General features: G+C 39.3%; 3 protein-coding genes across 3 annotated transcripts; 1 reads left to right on the top strand and 2 right to left on the bottom strand.

Annotated features, from left to right (window-relative positions):
* Positions 1-430: 430 nt before the first annotated feature.
* Positions 431-3,032, bottom strand: LOC111320938 (mRNA decay activator protein ZFP36L2-B). The gene is made up of 2 exons (XM_022923683.2): positions 2,186-3,032; positions 431-2,014 (listed from the first exon to the last, which is right to left on the bottom strand). The coding sequence occupies exons 1-2, from the start codon at positions 2,237-2,239 to the stop codon at positions 1,169-1,171; spliced, it is 900 nt and encodes a 299-aa protein (XP_022779418.1). The 5' UTR covers positions 2,240-3,032; the 3' UTR covers positions 431-1,168.
* A 6,969-nt stretch (positions 3,033-10,001) lies between these two features.
* On the bottom strand, positions 10,002-12,743 carry LOC148728441 (uncharacterized). Its single transcript, XM_088763469.1, has one exon. The coding sequence runs from the start codon at positions 12,351-12,353 to the stop codon at positions 10,464-10,466; it is 1,890 nt and encodes a 629-aa protein (XP_088619595.1). The 5' UTR covers positions 12,354-12,743; the 3' UTR covers positions 10,002-10,463.
* A 3,609-nt stretch (positions 12,744-16,352) lies between these two features.
* On the top strand, positions 16,353-16,939 carry LOC111320989 (uncharacterized). Its single transcript, XM_022923744.2, has one exon. It carries the CDS (start codon positions 16,580-16,582, stop codon positions 16,937-16,939), a length of 360 nt encoding a protein of 119 aa, XP_022779479.2. The 5' UTR covers positions 16,353-16,579.
* Positions 16,940-18,075: the final 1,136 nt, after the last annotated feature.

Genomic DNA, 18,075 nt, shown 5'->3' with positions numbered 1-18,075 from the left:
ATGGAGTTTACTCCAACGATTTCAACGTTTTTCTCTTCATCTGTCAGTTGATATTTTATTGTCCATCAACAGTTCGACCCTGCGAATCTTTGATAACCATTCCGTTCGCCAAACGTTCTCAGATTTCATGAATAACCTGAGGCGATGAAAGAGCTACCCCTTCGCCATTGGCGGAGCACAGTAACTATCATACGATATTGAGTGTTTAGTTCCCTACTGTTGGCAGCCATTCAAGAGTGGCTTCACGCATGCAAAATTGTAAACCGAAACGTTTCAGCGCCCAACCTTGTCAAAACGACCCCTCAATGCCTGGCATATTTGTCGCGAAAGTCGCGCCGATGTTATTGCACAAGCGACTTTATCCAAAGGTGCGCACCGCCCCCAATATCCCAGCTCCTAATCCAAATCAGTACACAGGTTAATACACAAGTTATTTACAAAATTTAGAGGAACCTTTATTGAATCGCTTTCCAAAAAACCGTTCCTATTCTCAAAAACAACTTCGGTTTTGAATCAGACGTGCACATAACACTCCCAAATATGCAAGTCGATTATAAATTATCTACGTTTAAATTACGACCATGTAAATAGGCTATATATTAAGAAATTACTTCTGTCATCTTCTACCTAACCGTAACAAAAATTATGGATTTTGATTCAAAATTCGGTAACAAAATAGCAACTTATCGCTTGATATTATAAGTTAAATAAATAATATATTAAATAGATAGGAATTGAAAGAGGTAAAAGAGAAAAAAAAAAACGTCGACAATATAATTTTAGCTTCCATTATTCACAGGCTTTACAATATACAGTGGCAATTATTGACCAAATATAAAACGTGTACGAAAAACTTACACTTAGGAATTTTGTGTTTAACACTAGCAATTCCGTCGATAATTTTCTTTTTGTTTCCGTCGATAAATAAGCTATAGGACCTATAGAAACTGCTTGATGCATATAAATCTGTGCTTTAGTCCCGATCATAAAAATATGGTTAATTGTATAATAATATATATATATATATATGTATATTCTTGTGTGCCCTATTTTGACGTGAAAATAATAACTGATTCTCCAGCGTTTTGTTGACTTGATCAGTCTTTAAATGTTAAATTACAAATCTTGTGTACAAACGTGAAACTACTAAAAGCCAATTTTTACAACCTCATTCCGGCACGGACATTCTGTTGAACACAGGCAAGCGCCTTCGGCTGGCCAAATCATACGAGTCTGGCGGCGTCGGGGGAAGATTTTCATCATCTTCGTCCAAATCATCTTCTTCGTTGAGCTCTAACCCGGGCGAAAAAACTCCTGGAGGGCTAGCCATGGTCGGTGAAAGAACAGGCGAGAAATCCTGAGCTTTAGGTGGGAAGGTAAAGACGTTGTTTGAAGCGGGAGAAGGAATCGCTAAGGGGCTGTTAATGGGACTTCCCAATGGGCTGTCGTCGTGATAAAAGGAGAGCGGAGAAGGAGAAGGAGGAGTTAGAGAAGTAGGTAATGGCGAGCTTGGCTCTGTCAGCGGCGGCGAAGGTGGTCCGATGAGTGGTGATGGCGGAGACATTCGGGCACCATTCATCATCTGTGCAGCCCTTCGTTCTTCAGCATTATGAATGAAGTGGCATCGCGGCCCATAAGGACAGAACCCGATCGTGTGAAATGTACGGCACAATTCAGTTTTGTATTTAGGGTGGCGACTAAGCGAGCGCAGTTCGTGAACACCGTGAGCGAATTGGCATTTGTCTCCATACTTACAAGTGCCGTTTTCTTCGAAAGGGCGACAAAGTTCGGTCTTGTACCGGCTGGAGTTTGAACTGGTTCGTCTTCGCTCCTCATCGGCACTCAAACTCAATGAGCGCTCTCGTTTGTTTGGGGAACCTGTCAACGTGATCAGATTTGGCGAGGAGCGAGAGCTTGAAACAGAAGTCGAATGTCTTCGCGGCTGGCCTATAGGAAGTGGCTTTCGTTCGCTTCGTGGTCTTTGCTCAAACGCCAAGCCGAGATTTCTGTTATTCTGCAGAAGAAAGCGATTAACATGTTGACGTGAGATCAGAGCGGCAAAGCGACTTTCAAAATTGCTCTTAATCACCTCGCACAAAAGCTTCTACTTTAGAGACATCGCGAAATGACTAGATGCAATTGTTTTCGCGTAAAGTTCTAAAAGAATACGACAACGGTAACTAACCTTGTATAACACGTCGTTCACGTCATAAAACGCGGAGACAAGGGCAGTAGACATGTTGCTACCTTGAGGAGTCTAAATAGACTAACGCTTGCCGTACCTTCGATTGCCTTTTTGCTTTTCCACCGATTTGCTGAACTGTGATAACCCACGAATATAAAATGCAAACGTGAGAGGTGTGTCATCTTGGTGTCAAAAAGATAATGATTTCTATGGCAACATAATTATCATAGACCACGTGGTAAGGGCTGGGGTTTGCAACTGAGCGCGACATTTAGCTTGGTTTACGCTCATAGCGTTCTAGTATTTTTGCATTAGTCGATGTTTGACGTATCTATTCAGGCTTTTCAGGATTCAAGCACTGGAAAATTGTACTAGGAGTTAAATAAACGCGATCGGGGAACAGACAAAAAACACATCCTGTTCTCGTCCCTTTGTTTACAGAAGCCAATAAATGTGTATTTGCGTCATTATTCACGGCGGGACACTGATTGGCTCTTATGGCTGGCCTGTCAATCAAGAATAACGTTCGAAAGTGAAACAAATAGTTGTCTGCAACGACTTGATCGAGAAATTTTTTTTATCCAGGAAAGCGTGTCCAACAATGGTAATTGTCAATTTCCTATGTTGAGACGAAATCTACTCGATACTGGTCGCCTCACGCGATATTTTTTAATGAAGCGGAAAAACAAAAACAAAAAAAAATTCCCTTCTAAAGCCAGCGATGATCTGTTCTTTGACACGTGATCCGACCGCAGTTAAAATCCAGCAGACAGAATCGCACTTCAACTGTCAGAGATTTAAATAAAAACAAACAGAACCGCGATCGCTCTCGTCTCTTCATCTTTAAATGCAAATCAAAGTTTCTTGCCGATTGGAAACGTTAGATACCCTTTCCGCACCTTAAACGAAGCTTTTCTTTATTTCATGCTTCACTTCTTAAATTTAGCACTCTTATAAAATCTCTTGTACAGTCATTTGAAAGGTATGGAAATTAAATCCCCTCAGTAACTTAAAATAGCCTTGAAAGCAGTTCTGTTTTGTCATTATTCGGCGTGTCAAAACGGCTTCCGAAAACAACGTAAAAAGTGATTAATACAGCTTAAGCCAATCAGGAGGAGCACAACGTGCGAAAACATTCGTGGTGTCAGGTCACAGAACTAAAACGCTCACAAAGGCTATAGAATCTTGTGTTCGCCGACTGTTTCAAAATATCGTCTCACCACACAATTAAATCAAATTAAAGCATCTACCCCTCCAGCCAATGCATGCCTGATCGCCTTGCATTGAATCTGTTGCCCCTTTCGTGTCCAAAATATTGGCTCCAACCCGGGTAAAAATACCGGTTGAATTGAAATGCGATCTCCGGAAGATTGATAATATGATTTTGTCTTGTGCGAATCAACTCAGCGATAAGGTGCTGGTTTTCACACCAGAATGCGTGCGTTATGGTATAAGGTTTTGCATACATTCGCGTTTGGCCTTTGTATTCAAAACACTGAAATTAGCAAGTTAAACAATCAGAAATCTACCGCAAAATAAAAACAACAAGACAAAGTATGAATATGTAATAATATAGGCCTGCAGGCCCTCGGAACGCTAACATTAATTTTGGTCGAGATTGCAACCGAATACGCTAGTGTTTGTGCGTATATTGTGCTTATCATGCAAAAATTGCGAAAAGAAGTAATTTACGAAAAAAGTTCTCATATCAAGTGATTTCTAAAATAAGAACTATCACGGCAAAGTACTCCGATCTGAATGAATCGTGCGGAAACTCTAAGGTTCCACGACCTCGAAAGTCATATAACATTATATTCCACGAAAGCAGATGGAAGTCTTCATCACGTAAAAAGAGTAACGATTATTCTCGTATCTTGTGACATGCAACCTGACCAGTGGGAAGTAGCAGCCGCAAGCATAAACGTCTCGCACATTTTTCATTGCAAGGGTGCCACAGTTTAGGAATTTTCTGCGAAGCCTTGTCGAAGTCTTGACTTTGGCAGACATGGAGAAACCTTCGCACACTTAAGAAGCCGACACAGGCTTCGCGGTCAAAAGACTGAAGGTATCGGCGTTTCGTGAAGTCTCGAATATTTTCGTTCGTCATTCATATCGGTGCTCTCATGTAACGCCCCCTCGTTTTCGTAAACAAAACGGCGAGGAGTGGTACCGTGACGTAAGCTATAAATATGAAAAGTTGCCGCTTCTTCAATGACCGTGCACCGTAACAATGACACGTACAAAAGTATCTGCAGTGGGGGCTGGGTACTAGATACTTCTCAAGTGCGAAATCCTAGTTATTTGAGCCTGTTTAATGACAAATGCACAAATAGATTGAAGGTGTCAATTCGAGATCTTCATATTTCTCTCTTTGGACATTTCAGTTTTCGTGAGTAGGTTAATTTTAGAATACTATGAAATAGACGCTTGGTTTTTCTGTCATGTACTATTTAAAAAAAGTTGCGGACTACAACTAGTGTCAATTATGAATTTAGTCACAAAATAACTGAGATACTGCAAGTTCCCTGATTGGTCGTTTATTGCGCTGGTAAAGACATACAAACTGATCGTAACGTAATGAGGTTTGCTTCAAGTTTATTCCCTGAAAAGCAATAGACTGCTCCTTTTCTTCGTTTACCGGCGTAATAATACACATGAAATATTACGTGCGTCTGATTGGCTTAAAACGAGTGAGTGCATTTTTCAGGCCACACGAGTGCAATGTTGTAACACGAATGCAAAGTTGACCAAAGTTGTAAAACGAATGCAAATTACAAATAGCGATCGCACGCTGTCAAAATTTCGTCTGTTTTGACTTTGTGGGGTGATTTTTTTTTTGTTTTTGTTTTTTTTTTTGTTTTTTGTTTTTTTTTTTCATGTAAAGTATTAACAAGTTACAACACGATTTCTCGTGCAATTTCATCTAAATAAGCACTTGCGGTAAATTTTTCAACGACTACAAACGGGCTGGTCCAATTTTTGTTGTCTTTCAAATATTTACTCGTGCTTATTGACATCAAATTTCACTGGAAATCATGTTAGTACGTACACTAATTCATTCGTCTCCGCCTCGTGCTTTACAAACTTTTCAATGTTTTCCCAACACCCCAATGGGTTATTACGCCAGGAAACCGATTTAATGAACGCTCTATTGGTCTATTGCTTAAAGAAAACTTACGAACATTTTCCAAGCCGTTGAAGAGTGTTACGAGAGAGAAGTTATTTTGCTTCAAACGTGAAAATTCTCATGAATTACTCGTGCTTTTTATGATGTACGGTCACTCGTGACATTCGAAGGGTTTTGAAATTCACTTACCTAGAGCTCATGCAATTGGTAAAATTTTCAAAGTATCATACTAGCTGTCCAAAACCTCGAAAGAACAATTGCGACTGCGAGTCTCAACGTGCGTGAACAATCATGCCCACTAGTTTAGCCTTTTTTGTTTCTATTATATTCCTATTTCTTTCTTTCTAAGCATTTGACTTTATCTCTGATTCCACATTGCATGAAGAGTTAGTATTTCCGGTCACAAATTTACCATTTAAAATCTTTGCCATCATTGAAGATGGCTGACTTAGTCTACCCAAAAATTTTAGAGCAAAAATTAAAAAAACATTCCCCATTGTATAAGCCTAGTTTTCGTTTGGACTCAAATCAAATTTTCAGTGCGGTCTATAATTGCCCTTTGGAAGGAGGAGGCCTAAGTTCCACCTGACTGTCATAATGCCGGGGTTTTCCCCAACCTATCACAGCACTTGAATTCTTTTTCAGCAGGTGCGCATATCCACAGCTATCACGCTAAGGTTGTCAAGATAGGGCAAAACCTATCTTTTTTTACAAATTGTTTCAAACATGTCTAGTAAAACGATTACTGAATTCAAATTTGCTTTTCGCATGATATCATGAAATATCAAACCTCGTGTGTGTGATAACTCAGACCTCGAAATTGATAATTAAGATATCATGCTAAACCTCATCCAATAATTGCTTATTATTGTTATCATCATTATTATTACTATTATTATTATTATCTTTTCAACTTGTTTCTTTTGAAAATCATTACTGTATTATTATTATTGTTATCATCATTATTAAACAAAGCGTGTATCCAATAGCTATTCGTGGATTTTTATCAGCCATTTTAATGCATTTTTCGATTTTTTAAGCGTTTATCATAATTTTTGTAAATATTTTTAATGATTAGAATGAAAAAAGGTTTATCATTTTTATAAAAATATCATTATTACCATTATTACTATTGTTACTATTTTTATTATTATCATTACATTAATATTATGCTAATAGCATCAAAAACGGGATTGTAGTAAAGCCTCACCTTTCACACTGGCGATGACCTGGTGGTCAGCTCTGTCAGCCGACGTGCTGGGTTCATATAGATTTTGTTCTTGTGGTTGGTTTTCACTAATGCCTGAGTCATGGTCACAGTCATTATCGGACATGCAAAGCAATATCATCCGCTTAAGATAAAATTGACAGAATCGGAGACAGCAGAACGGTGCTTTTTGTAACTCCGTACCTTGTGATCTGTAAAAACTAAACTGTTGGAGTCGAAAGCCATCAAATGGCCTAAGAAAAAATGGCGCCCCTGTTACGAGCTACCCAGGAAAGAAAAAGGAAAACCAGCAAGCTGCCAGGGAAACCCGCAGTAGACCAGCCCCCCACCCCACACAAGTGTCGGTATTTCTAGGTGATTCATGCGTGTTCATTCTCCCAAAAAAGCAGTCCCGTCCAACTTCCAAAACCACAGGGACTTCCTAACCCTAAGGCCATGACTGCATGGGCTGCTTGACCTGCTCTGCTGGTCAATTCCTCTCGCGATTAGCGGATCTCAAAGAGACATGCCCTTCAAAATAACAAGATTTGTTTATTTTAAAATTCTCTCTCTGAAGAGGTTCACTTGCAAGCCTCGAACTTTTTCACTTGACCTTGTTTCCATGGCTTGCGTCCAAATGTCCCGACTGCGACCTTCTACTACGGAAATGGCTATTTGCAGATAGTTCAAGGCTTTGATGTCTTAGATTATTATGAGAGATTTGCTCTGAATAACAAAGCACATCATCTCATTTAAGTTATGCATTTCTAAGGTTTATCCCTGAAGGACTGAAGCAGTTAGATTTGCATTGATTGTAAATCTGCAGCCAGCAAGAGATTGATTATATAATCTCTTCGGGCGGCCAGGGTATAATTTCATATTTGCTTCTAATTCCAAGAGAGTATTCTCTTGTCGATACAAATGACTAAGAGGTCACAGTATTTTTGTTTTTACTCAATATATGAGGCAATACCATGAGTATGAAATATCATTTTTAACAGTTTATTTGCATTCCATTCAACAGTATGATATGGACTATATGGGAAGTACGTCTAACCATTTTCCCCTTCGTCTCCCTTGTGGAGTTTTCCTTTCGTTTATTTGCCCAAGGCCTACGACACTCCCCAGTGATATAAATTAAAGTTAAAGAAAAAACACAGTTAAAAGTGATATGGAATCTACTTACTTACATCTTGGAATTTCCACAAGATATTACCTCGTTAATGGAGCTACTTCAAGAGTAAGTGTCTCTTAATCTTTTCCATGGACACATGCCATTTATTAACATCCTCGTTCATTCTTAATCAGGAGCGTAGGCGGGAAAGAAGGGGGGAGTCTGGCACTAACGTTTTGCAATAATTTGGAGAGGATCCTATCTTGTCTTCAGCATTACTAATTACTACTTATTAGCCAAAAGGGGCGCCCGGGTCGAATGGCTTAGCCTCAGACCTCCATTAGCAACGAGGCGTAGAGCGCTTTTCGATTAAATTTTGTAAATTTGAAAAAAAAAAAAAAAAAAAAAAAAGATGGTAAACCCGAAACCTATTTTACGACTATGGTCAATCAGAATAAAGTAAACTGTCACGTGGAACAACTGCATGAGCTGACCAGTCTAAAGAGCGGGAAAACGCAGATGACTAAGTCGCCATCGATAACAGCTTTGCATTTGATTGGTAGAAAGGGTTGACGTGAGTTTTCCGAACCAATCATAAGGCGAGGGGGAAAAAAAACCAATGCACACGTGGATCAATAGCACGCGTGTATTCAATAGGCCATTTCCGAATTACGTTTGGCCTCTTTTTCAAAACGAGGCCTGGTGCTCAACCATACGTATGAAAATGAGTTTAATTTGCATGTGAATGAAAAATTATTACCATACGAAAGGATGAGCCCCAGGACTCGCTTTGAAAAAGAGGCTAAAGACAATTCAGAAATGGGCTATAGAAGATTAACGCCCTTACTGGATTATTCTCTCCTCGTATGTTTGTCCGCCTGAGTGATCGATTATTCGTTATTGTCTAACTTTTTCAATCTCAGACTTGACCAAAAGGAATTCCTCCCTAAAATATAAGTACATTTTTGAGCATAAAAGTGCGGAGAAGAAAAGAAGAAAGAAAATTATCAGCCAGGGGACTGAGTCTGATACAACACCTAATTCTCTCAGCTAAAACTACAAGAAGTGTTATAGAGACAGGACAGAGAATTGATCTTTTGATATTAGCAGTGAAGGGCTACAGGGGTTGTATTATCTTCAACGCTCAAAATCACTTTAAAGAACGGGAGGCAGCTTAAGAAAATCCCGGGAGTATTCAAGCACACTCCAGAAATGGTTCGCTAATTAATGTGGAGTATTCTCCGGCTGACTATGAAACAAATACTTTTTGTTACTGCTACATTCCCATTTAGCGATTTCCTTTTCTTTTACGATTTAATTTAATTTAAGAATAAGTTCTTATATAGCGCATTAAAATTGAACTCTATGCGCTTTACAATCACAATTAACAAAATTTCAATAAAAATCCTATACATGCAATTATCGCTACTCTATCTAAACTAACGAAGTATTACGTGCATGTTATACATATATTTGACAACGAACGATATCAAAAAGTCTGGTGGCTTAAGTTTTGAAAAGATAAGTTTTCAAAAAGCGTTTTAAGGAATCAACAGATTCAGCGTTTTTTATGCATTCAGGTAGTTGATTCCTCAAATACGGTGCGGCGTAGGAAAATGCCCTTTGCCCATACGTTTTAGTTCGAATTGTTGGGACCTCAAGTAGATTTATATTTGATGAACAGAGTCTTCGTGCTGGAATATATCGACTAAGAAGTTCAACAAAGTAGGTTGGAGCCATGTCATTTAGTGCTTTGTATGTTAGCAACAGTATCTTGAATTGAATACGTTTTGTGACCGGGAGCCAATGAAGTTTCATAAGTATAGGTGTTATACTGTCTCTTGATTTAGCACCGACTAACAAGCGGGCAGCTGTGTTTTGGATCCGTTGGAGCAGAGTTTAGAGGGTTCCCTCCATTAACTCTGGTTGGAGTTTTTCGATGTCACAAATCGGTAGACCGTACAATAGGCTATTACAGTAATCAAGTCTCGATGAGCTGAAGGCGTGTATCAATCTTTTATTTTGCTGTGTCGAGAGGTATATACGAACGCGACCAATTACATTTTTTAAATTTTGCACGCAAATTTTTCCTATTGTTTTCGCATTTGTTTCACTCACGGCGATTTATATTCTGTTAGGTTTTTTCGTATAATTTTGCTTTGTTTACCTTCATTTGTATAAGTTTGTGGGTAGAATTGAACACTTGAGTATCAGAGTTCGTTAAGGTGGCTCGATAGTCTAAAAATGCTCATTTTGGCAACAATTTTACCAACACTTAAACTTTAAATCATATCATTATACTTGTGCCACAAACTTAAATAGGTCTTACCCATTACTTTCCACTAAGTTAGGAGAGCATTCCATAAAATTCAGAGGAGCCACACCATTTATTCTAGCCACACCCAATTCCGAGAGACAAAAATAGGTATGTTTTTTGGCAAAGATATCTCTACTCTGCTTTATGCTATAGAGCTAAAACTTCAGGTGCTTGTTGTACTGTATCACAGCTGTGCAATGACCTACTTTGAGGTAAGTACTATGTTGCATTCATGAATTAGCTCTCAACAAAGAAAGACCAAAAAATAACCCTGACTACACTTCAATTTACAAGGCATAACCCATGAGTGAGAAGTCCAAACACTATAAAAATAGGTCATTGCACACAGCTATTGACACTTGAGATGCTGTGAAAATTTGATCTACTTATCGTAAATATTTTTTGAGATATTATTGTCACAAGGTTTCAAAACCTCTGAAATACGGAAAATTAGAAAATAGCAAATAAAGTTCACAAGATCATTGGGCAAGCAGTCAAGAGTTGAAAACAATGTTAGAAGGCACCAGCACCATACTGTTGTCCTTCTATTGCCTCTAAAGTGTCACTGTAACCTTTTTTGAAGTTTCTGATCTGTTTTCTCCTTTTTTTGGCTTGCTCAGAGCTTTTACGGCGAGAATGGCGAATTCGATTATGATCTTGCTTTCGGCAAGCTTTGATGCAATGAAATCCTGGGTCAATTCCCAGGTTTCGAAGAACTAAAATGATAGAAATAGTGCCATTGTTAAAATGTGAGACTGCCAAGAAGGTAGCAAGTTCCACCACTGCTAGCCCAGAGTGGGTTTCCTTTGTAGCACGCTGCCAGATAAGGGCATTGATGGCCTCATTTTGGTTTTGCGTACCACCATGTAGACAGCGTGCAAGCAGACTTTGCTCACTCAAGGCTTCAAAGGTGGGATAGATGGCATTAGCCACAGCCGTTGGAAGGGGATGGTTATGTCTATAATCAGAGGTCCCCTGTGCAACATCCCTTTGAAAGCCACACCATGAACTCTCTCCAGGGGGGCACAGGTCGTGATCTGGGCTATCATCAGTTGACTGTGTATGATGCCAAATTGCCATTACAGCATTCTCCATAGCTTGGATATCATGAGTATTGTTCCTAATGGCTTTCCCATAATATACTTGCAGTTTATCAATGACATTGTCTGTTAGCCTGCCCCTTCCGCCAATTGACTTTCCATCTTGAAGACGTGTCTGACCAGTTCTCTTCTTCAGTGAGCGAAGTCGCGACCCCAAACGTTTCTGGACATGGCCCACACATTCCAATTTTCTTACTTCAACAGGCCCATAAACGGCTTCTTCAACAATAAGTTTGTGGGATTTACTGTCTCCATCCCCAAGAAATTCTGTATAACGAACAGAGTAGTTTTGAACAGACCGTTCAAATATGGCAAGCATTCCAGAAGCATCCATCGACCCCGAAGAACCAAAATAGTTTGCCTGGCAAAGATGCTGGTGTCCTTCCCACCACTCCTGAAACTCAACAGTTCCTTCTTTGCTTCTCCAAACCATGCATTCCTTGCACTCTTTGGACATTACTTCCACATCGAGAACTTTACCAGTAACTGTGGATATTGCAGTGACGACCCCATAAGCTGAAGAGTACCCCCTTCTTCTCCAAGTTCCATCCCCTGACACTCCAATGTCAAAGACCCCATCTTCTCCTGGCTCATAAAATTCTTTTGCCTCTTCAGCTGCATTTTGCATGCTCTCCTTGGCTACAGTCTCCGCAGAATTGCGAATTGTGGCAACATGATCTCGATAAGAGTTCTCGTTCATGGGCGGTAGCATGTTCATCACCGCAGCGAATTTTACAAGACTCTGGTGTCCAATTCCAATGTTCCTTGTAGCAAGGACAACTCTTCGGTTGACTTCATAAGCCTGACTCCCTTCGATTTTAGCAGAGGAAAAAAACCTCTTCGAGTATTTGCACTTTTGGGATGTGCATTTTAGCACAAAAAGAGTAGCAAAACCCATCTTGGCGCTGCAATCCTCCTCGAACGTGACGTGGCCATATTTACACATCGGACACCAAAATGACTCGAAGACTGAAGCAAGTACAGAGATATCAATCAAACGAAAACCCTCTATACTTGCCATCTTTTCCTCCTCATCGTTTTCAGGGTCTCCAGAATCGCTAGACTTATCGTCCAACTTTCTCAGGGTAGCAGGCATCGATTTAGTACGATCAGAATTCCGTGTGATGTTTTTCGGAATCTTTTCATCTTCGATATCGGTGATGTCTGATTCCTCGCTTTCTTTCACTGATTCCTGATCATCAGTTCCTTCCATTTCTTCAGAATTTCTTTTCTTAGTATACTTGTTGCCTGTAAACCTCCTTTTTTTTCTTCTAACGTTCCTAAATTTCCTTTTTGGAGGCATAATTCGCTTCAACTCTCAGTAGATAGATCGTAAACAAGCGAACACGTTTTTCTCATGCCAAGTACGTCATGTATCAGCACACAATGTCCTCATTTAGGGCCTAACTATTTACCAGGCCCCTGAAATCTATTCTGGTCACTCCTGTGAAGATTTCTTTGAAATCATTGGCTTTTTTTGGTGGAAAACGACGCGTTAACAATGCTGGTTTCCATAGCAACCGCTCAAACAGATCCAAAAACAGTTGAAAAACATACAATAGCCATGGGAAAAATTACAAAAGACTTACTTTTCTTGAAACTACAATGACTGTTGGTGCCCAGAAACTTATTTCCAAAAATATGAAGTTTTTATGATTTTTTGGCCTATCGAGCCACCTTAAGTCAGTAGCATCGTTTCTTTACCGCGTTCAACTCTAAGTTTTTCCGTTCTTCGTGTCCACAAGTCATATAACGTTTGTAAGTGTCTTTTCTTGTCCGATTACATTTCCTCTGTTGTTTGCGTTTTTCTATTCCTTCCATTTGTACGGCATTTTGTAACTAAAAGCTCAAATTACTGAGCATGCATATAGCTATTAGAGGCAGTGATCGGATTTTAGTTTATGAAGTTTATTCAGCCGGCGGTTTCTTATTTGCTTAAGCCTTCTCAAATTCTTCTTTGCTAATGGTTTATCCCTTTAGCTGGGACCTTGATCAAGATTTTCAAGATAGAAATGTAATTACCTCTGTCTTTTTGCCACAAGATTTCTGCATAACAGAAGATTATTTGATAAGTCTCGAAGTTGTAACAGAATAGCGTAGTTTTCGTATCAAGAAAACGTTTGGTTCTTTGAAGAGATGCCATGTAAAGTTACAAAGCGTTCTCCTTTCGTCGTCTACGCTGCACTTTTGCAAAATTGTTTCTGAAAATAACTTTTTTTCGGGCATCGGTTTTGGCAGATAACCAATCACAAGAAATTGGCTTGAATAACACCGAGACCGTAATCAGCCCGGCTTCTAGACAGGGCTGGGCATACTGGTTCTACTGGCAGCAGAGCCCTTTTGTGACGATCACTCTCCATGTACTTTGAAGGAATAACAACTATCAAACAGGAATTTAATATATTGTATTCCGCCCGTCTGTGTCTACGCTCTTAACTCATTACTTTTATAAAAATTTTACAGAGATATTCGCTACTTGTCTCAATATATTGTACATTATCAATAGAGGATTTACGAACTCCTAATTAGAAGTCAAAATTCCATCGCTTTTATGTCAAAAATAGCACTGACACAGCAGTATTGAAATCTCCGAATAAATGTTTCTTCACGAGTTCTGACCTTGTCAGTCTAGATTTGCTTGTGCGCCAGGTAAAAGATCTATGCTATGATACAAGAAAGCTGTAACCAAAAGATAATGAGGAACGCTAAACCGGCAAAAAAGCGCATAACAAAGAAAAAGAAGTGTGAATCTACTGCGAAAATTCCTAACTCAGTTAGTTCATAGTTAATAGAGTGTTCGCTCTATTACCTATGATTAGTTCTCGCAATACATTGCAAATAGTTTCATTTGAAATAATGAACTTTTATAGTTTCCTCTCCACTGCCGGATTAAATATTATTGAATTCTATAACCATCTCACTCCCAAGATCTTACTAGTAATTCTCCAAACTGTCTGCCATACAATTCTTATGATGTTACTTGGGAGAATTTGGCATTGGATTAATGAATAATCCCCTGATTCAGTAATATTTTTCTCTCTTCCCCTCTGTATTCGTCACTTCACAAAGACGTTAAAGGGCTACTTAGGACAGCCACAAATTTGACTTAATACAGTGAAATACAGGAAATGAAAGCTTTGAGGAGTGGTCTGCCTCTGACGCACGACATAGATTTGAAAATATGTCTATGAACATAAGTAACAACTATACAAATATTCTAATTTTCTCTCGTACAGTGTTTGGCTTTCAGTGCTATTTTTTGACGCTCTTTTTCGCCCCCCTGTCGGTTTCTTTTAGCATCCAAGATCTAATTAGCAATTTCATCTTAGTTACCTTTACGTGACCTTATCATTAAGTGTTTGAGCAAGATAATTCCTTTTAGCTGATAAGTGTTTCCTTTAACTTCGACCTGCTTGCCAGATATTGTAATGAACGAGCGAAGGGAGGTTAAAAATTGATCTCTTCTGGCGGTTAACTGCAAAGAAACTCCGAGCAAAGCGCGGTGTCGATCGTAACGACTGCAGTATCTTTGCAAGCGTGAAACTTGATCCAAGTGACTGTTACAATGCCTCTAAATTCTAACTCAGGAAATGGTTCATTTTGCTTACGTGCAGATTTCTCCGGTTCCTCACGTGAGCCTAAAATAGATTTATCCGTTTTTGTAGTGTTTGCATGGATAAACCGCGTGCTAAATTAATTAGCATTTCACGAAAGGCCAAAGTTTATCAAAACCGAGGTTTACTTTCGTATGTCTTAAATACAGGAAAGTCACGTAGGCGAAAAAAGTCTTGAGTACTGGCTCGTCTGCAGTTTTCGAGATGCGTTCGACAGGAAGGTTTGCAAATATCCATCACTATGAAACCACGTGAAAAGACCGAAAAAGCATTTTACGCACATCATACAAGTGTTCTTGTAAATTAAATAAAATTATTTGAAATTCTGGCTCTGGAATGTAAACCACTAACGGCTGCTATGATGTTTACCCAGGCAGACAGTTTAAAGGATTTCTTTATAGATTGCATGCGATGTAATATCAAATATAAGCTAAGAAAGATAAAAATTCACAAAGCGGATTTGTATTGAATGGATTTGAATAAGTAGCGGAAAGACTCAGCCTTTAGACTGTGTAAAATCTCTCTTTTTCGCCAAAAGTGGTTGCGTCATATGTCTCGGTAAATTCAGTCTAGTCATTTATCAAGAGCGAGGTCAAAACCTCGGAATACTACTATCTGTATAAGGGGGAGAAAGGGATGGGAATAAAAAAAATAGATCCAACCTCCATACCGACAGTAGATTTCCCTGTCTAAGGGTGAATTTTCCACTACACTTAAAAAAAAAGGGGCTTGGTGATTCCACGGGGCGATGCAACGATTTAGCACAAGAACTAGCCGAATTGTAAGCGATTTTTTAAACATTCTTATTACATCTTTTGGGAATGAATAAGAGTGAAGAAATAGAATCTAAAGTACTTGTCAAGTTAAGGGGGAATGTAAGAAGGAAACTCATAAATAAAGGGAAATTTCGATTGCGTTTCTTAAAAAAATACAAATCATCTTAACGGCCAATCAAAACAAAAATAAATGAAAATACCAATCAGAGCTTAAAGCAAATGCAGTGGAACCTTGATTTAACAAACCTCCATACAACGAAGTCCTCGGTATAAGACGTATAACGAACGATGCTTCAGTTTCAGCCCGGCTAAAGTTACAGTAAAATGTATGCTACAGAACCTCGATGTAACGAACCAATCTTCATCCCTTGGCACTTCGTTAAATCGAAGTTACACTGTACACAGGAAGGGACGCGATTGACAAATTGAAGAAATAACGCGAGTTATCTGCACTAGTCACCGCGGCCGGGAAAAAAGGCGAAACTAATAGAATTAGCATATGCTAAAACAGAGGATAGCTTTAAAGGCGGGCTCTGATTGGCTACTCAAAATACAAATATCTTCTGCTATTTACCTCCGAAAACTCCAGCGAGATTTGCGCCCGAAAATATTGTAGTCTCAGTATGATCTTCGCAGGAATAAATGAGTACAGTAAAATCATCTTTTTGTGCTATATTATCTTCACTGTTTCAGTATCAGTGGCTAGTTATAGAAAGTTACCTGGCCGCTTCGTGGCTCGGCGAATACCCACCACTAGCCACCTCTATCAAGGTGAATCGTCGTTAACTAAGATTACTTTACCCTAAAGTAATAATTACGCTAAACCCTCAACATGCCAAGTAGGCACACATGTCCAGATAAATACAGCCTCACTTACAGCGAGCCCTATGGTCACATTTTAGGGCCTGGAAACTAATAGATCGTTTTGGGATAGCTTACATAAAAAATATTGCTGGATTATACATAGCTTGCGTGCAGACGGACTTTCCTTCGCTCCTTCGTTAAGGACTTTACGAAGGAACGAAGGAAAGTCCGCCTGCACTTAGGCTGGGTTATTCAAAATTAGCCGAATTTGGCACTCTTTGAACGAAATTATCTAGGTTTTTTGTCAACACATTGTGTACGTGGGTGATTTTAAAATGGCGGCTACAAGGAATGATGCTCCGTTAGATTCTAACTCTAGAAGCCGTCAAAAGGGCTTAAATATTCCGTTTTTAGACGAAGACGAGTTTCCTTTGGCTTATTTCACTGAGCACCGAGTCTCTAAGGAAGAATTCTTCTCAGATGAGTCGGAATCTAGCCAAGAGGATTCGGATGATCCCACCTCTCACGAAGACACAGACGAGGAAATGGATGAGGATGTGGAGGAAAATGACTGGTCTGAGGGAATCAATCGTAGGGAAGATGTACAATTTCAAAAAGAGGTTGGAATAAATGTTGATTCGGAAAACCTTCGATCTTGCCTGGATTTCTTTTTGCTGCTCTTTACTGAAGAATAAAGGCTGATCGTTTCGAAGGAAACTTTTTGGGGCTGCGTCGGTGGGAGTAACGAAATAATTTGGATATATCAACAAAGTTGAAATGGTAAATTGGCCACCGTAACGATTACAAAAGCTGACGTTTCGAGCGTTAGCACTTCGTCGGAACGAATAGAGGAATTGTGGGTTGTGTGTGCTTTAAAGGCAGAAAATGGAGCTAGGTTATTGGTGGACTTCTTTGGTCGACTTCTTTACTGAAGAACTATGGCAGTTGCTAGTTGAACAAACCAATTTATAGGCAGAACGAAAAGAGGACCTGAAGAACGATCCGTCTGGTATCCGGTCACTGTGGATGAAATGAAGGTTTGGGTCAGCCTGTACCTAAACCAACCCAGTGGAAAACTGCACGTGTTCGATGTTCCCACAAGAAAGGAAGCACACTCGAATGTGGCAATTATCGCCCTATCTCTGTACTTAGCATACTTGGTAAACTATTAGAGAGTACGGTCTGTAAACAAATTGATAACCATCTAAATGATAACAACTTGATAGGTAACAGTCAGTGAGGCTTTAGAAAAGGAAAATCCACAGAACAGCTAATGCTGAATATGACAGAAAAATGGAAACAAGCCTTAGACAATGGAAAAGTAATAGTAGTGCAATTTTTGTTGACTTCCAGAAAGTATTTGACAGCATCTGCCATAAAAAACTTTCAATGAAACTACATGCAAGTGGAATCTCGGGTAAACTACATGAATGGATCATGAAATATTTACAAGATCGAAAACAGTACACCACAATAAATGGAGAGGCTTCTGAAAGCAAGCAGATTGAATATGGTGTCCCCCAGGGCTCTTGGTGCAGTAGCTGACCATATTCCAGTAAAGACCTTTAAACGTAAAAAAAAAAAACGCCTCCTTGGCTAGACAACGAAATTAAACACCCTCTAAAGAAAAAAGAAACTGCCCGGCGTAAGGCCAAAAAGACTGGAAAACTTAACATTCATGAAAAATTTCGAATTCGAACCTTGAGACGACAAGCCAAATAATTGATAGCTGAAAAACGTAAAGATTGGTTTCAGGGTTTGCCCAATCTGTTGAAATCAAACAGCAAAAAGTTCTGGTCTTCATTCAAGTCTTCGACCAAACAATCCAGTA

The sequence above is a fragment of the Stylophora pistillata genome, chromosome 6 (assembly GCF_964205215.1).
Source record: "Stylophora pistillata chromosome 6, jaStyPist1.2, whole genome shotgun sequence".
In the NCBI taxonomy this organism is placed as follows: domain Eukaryota; kingdom Metazoa; phylum Cnidaria; class Anthozoa; order Scleractinia; family Pocilloporidae; genus Stylophora; species Stylophora pistillata.
The sequence above is the reverse complement of the archived record's forward strand: the minus strand, read 5'-3'. Positions and strand labels throughout refer to the sequence as shown.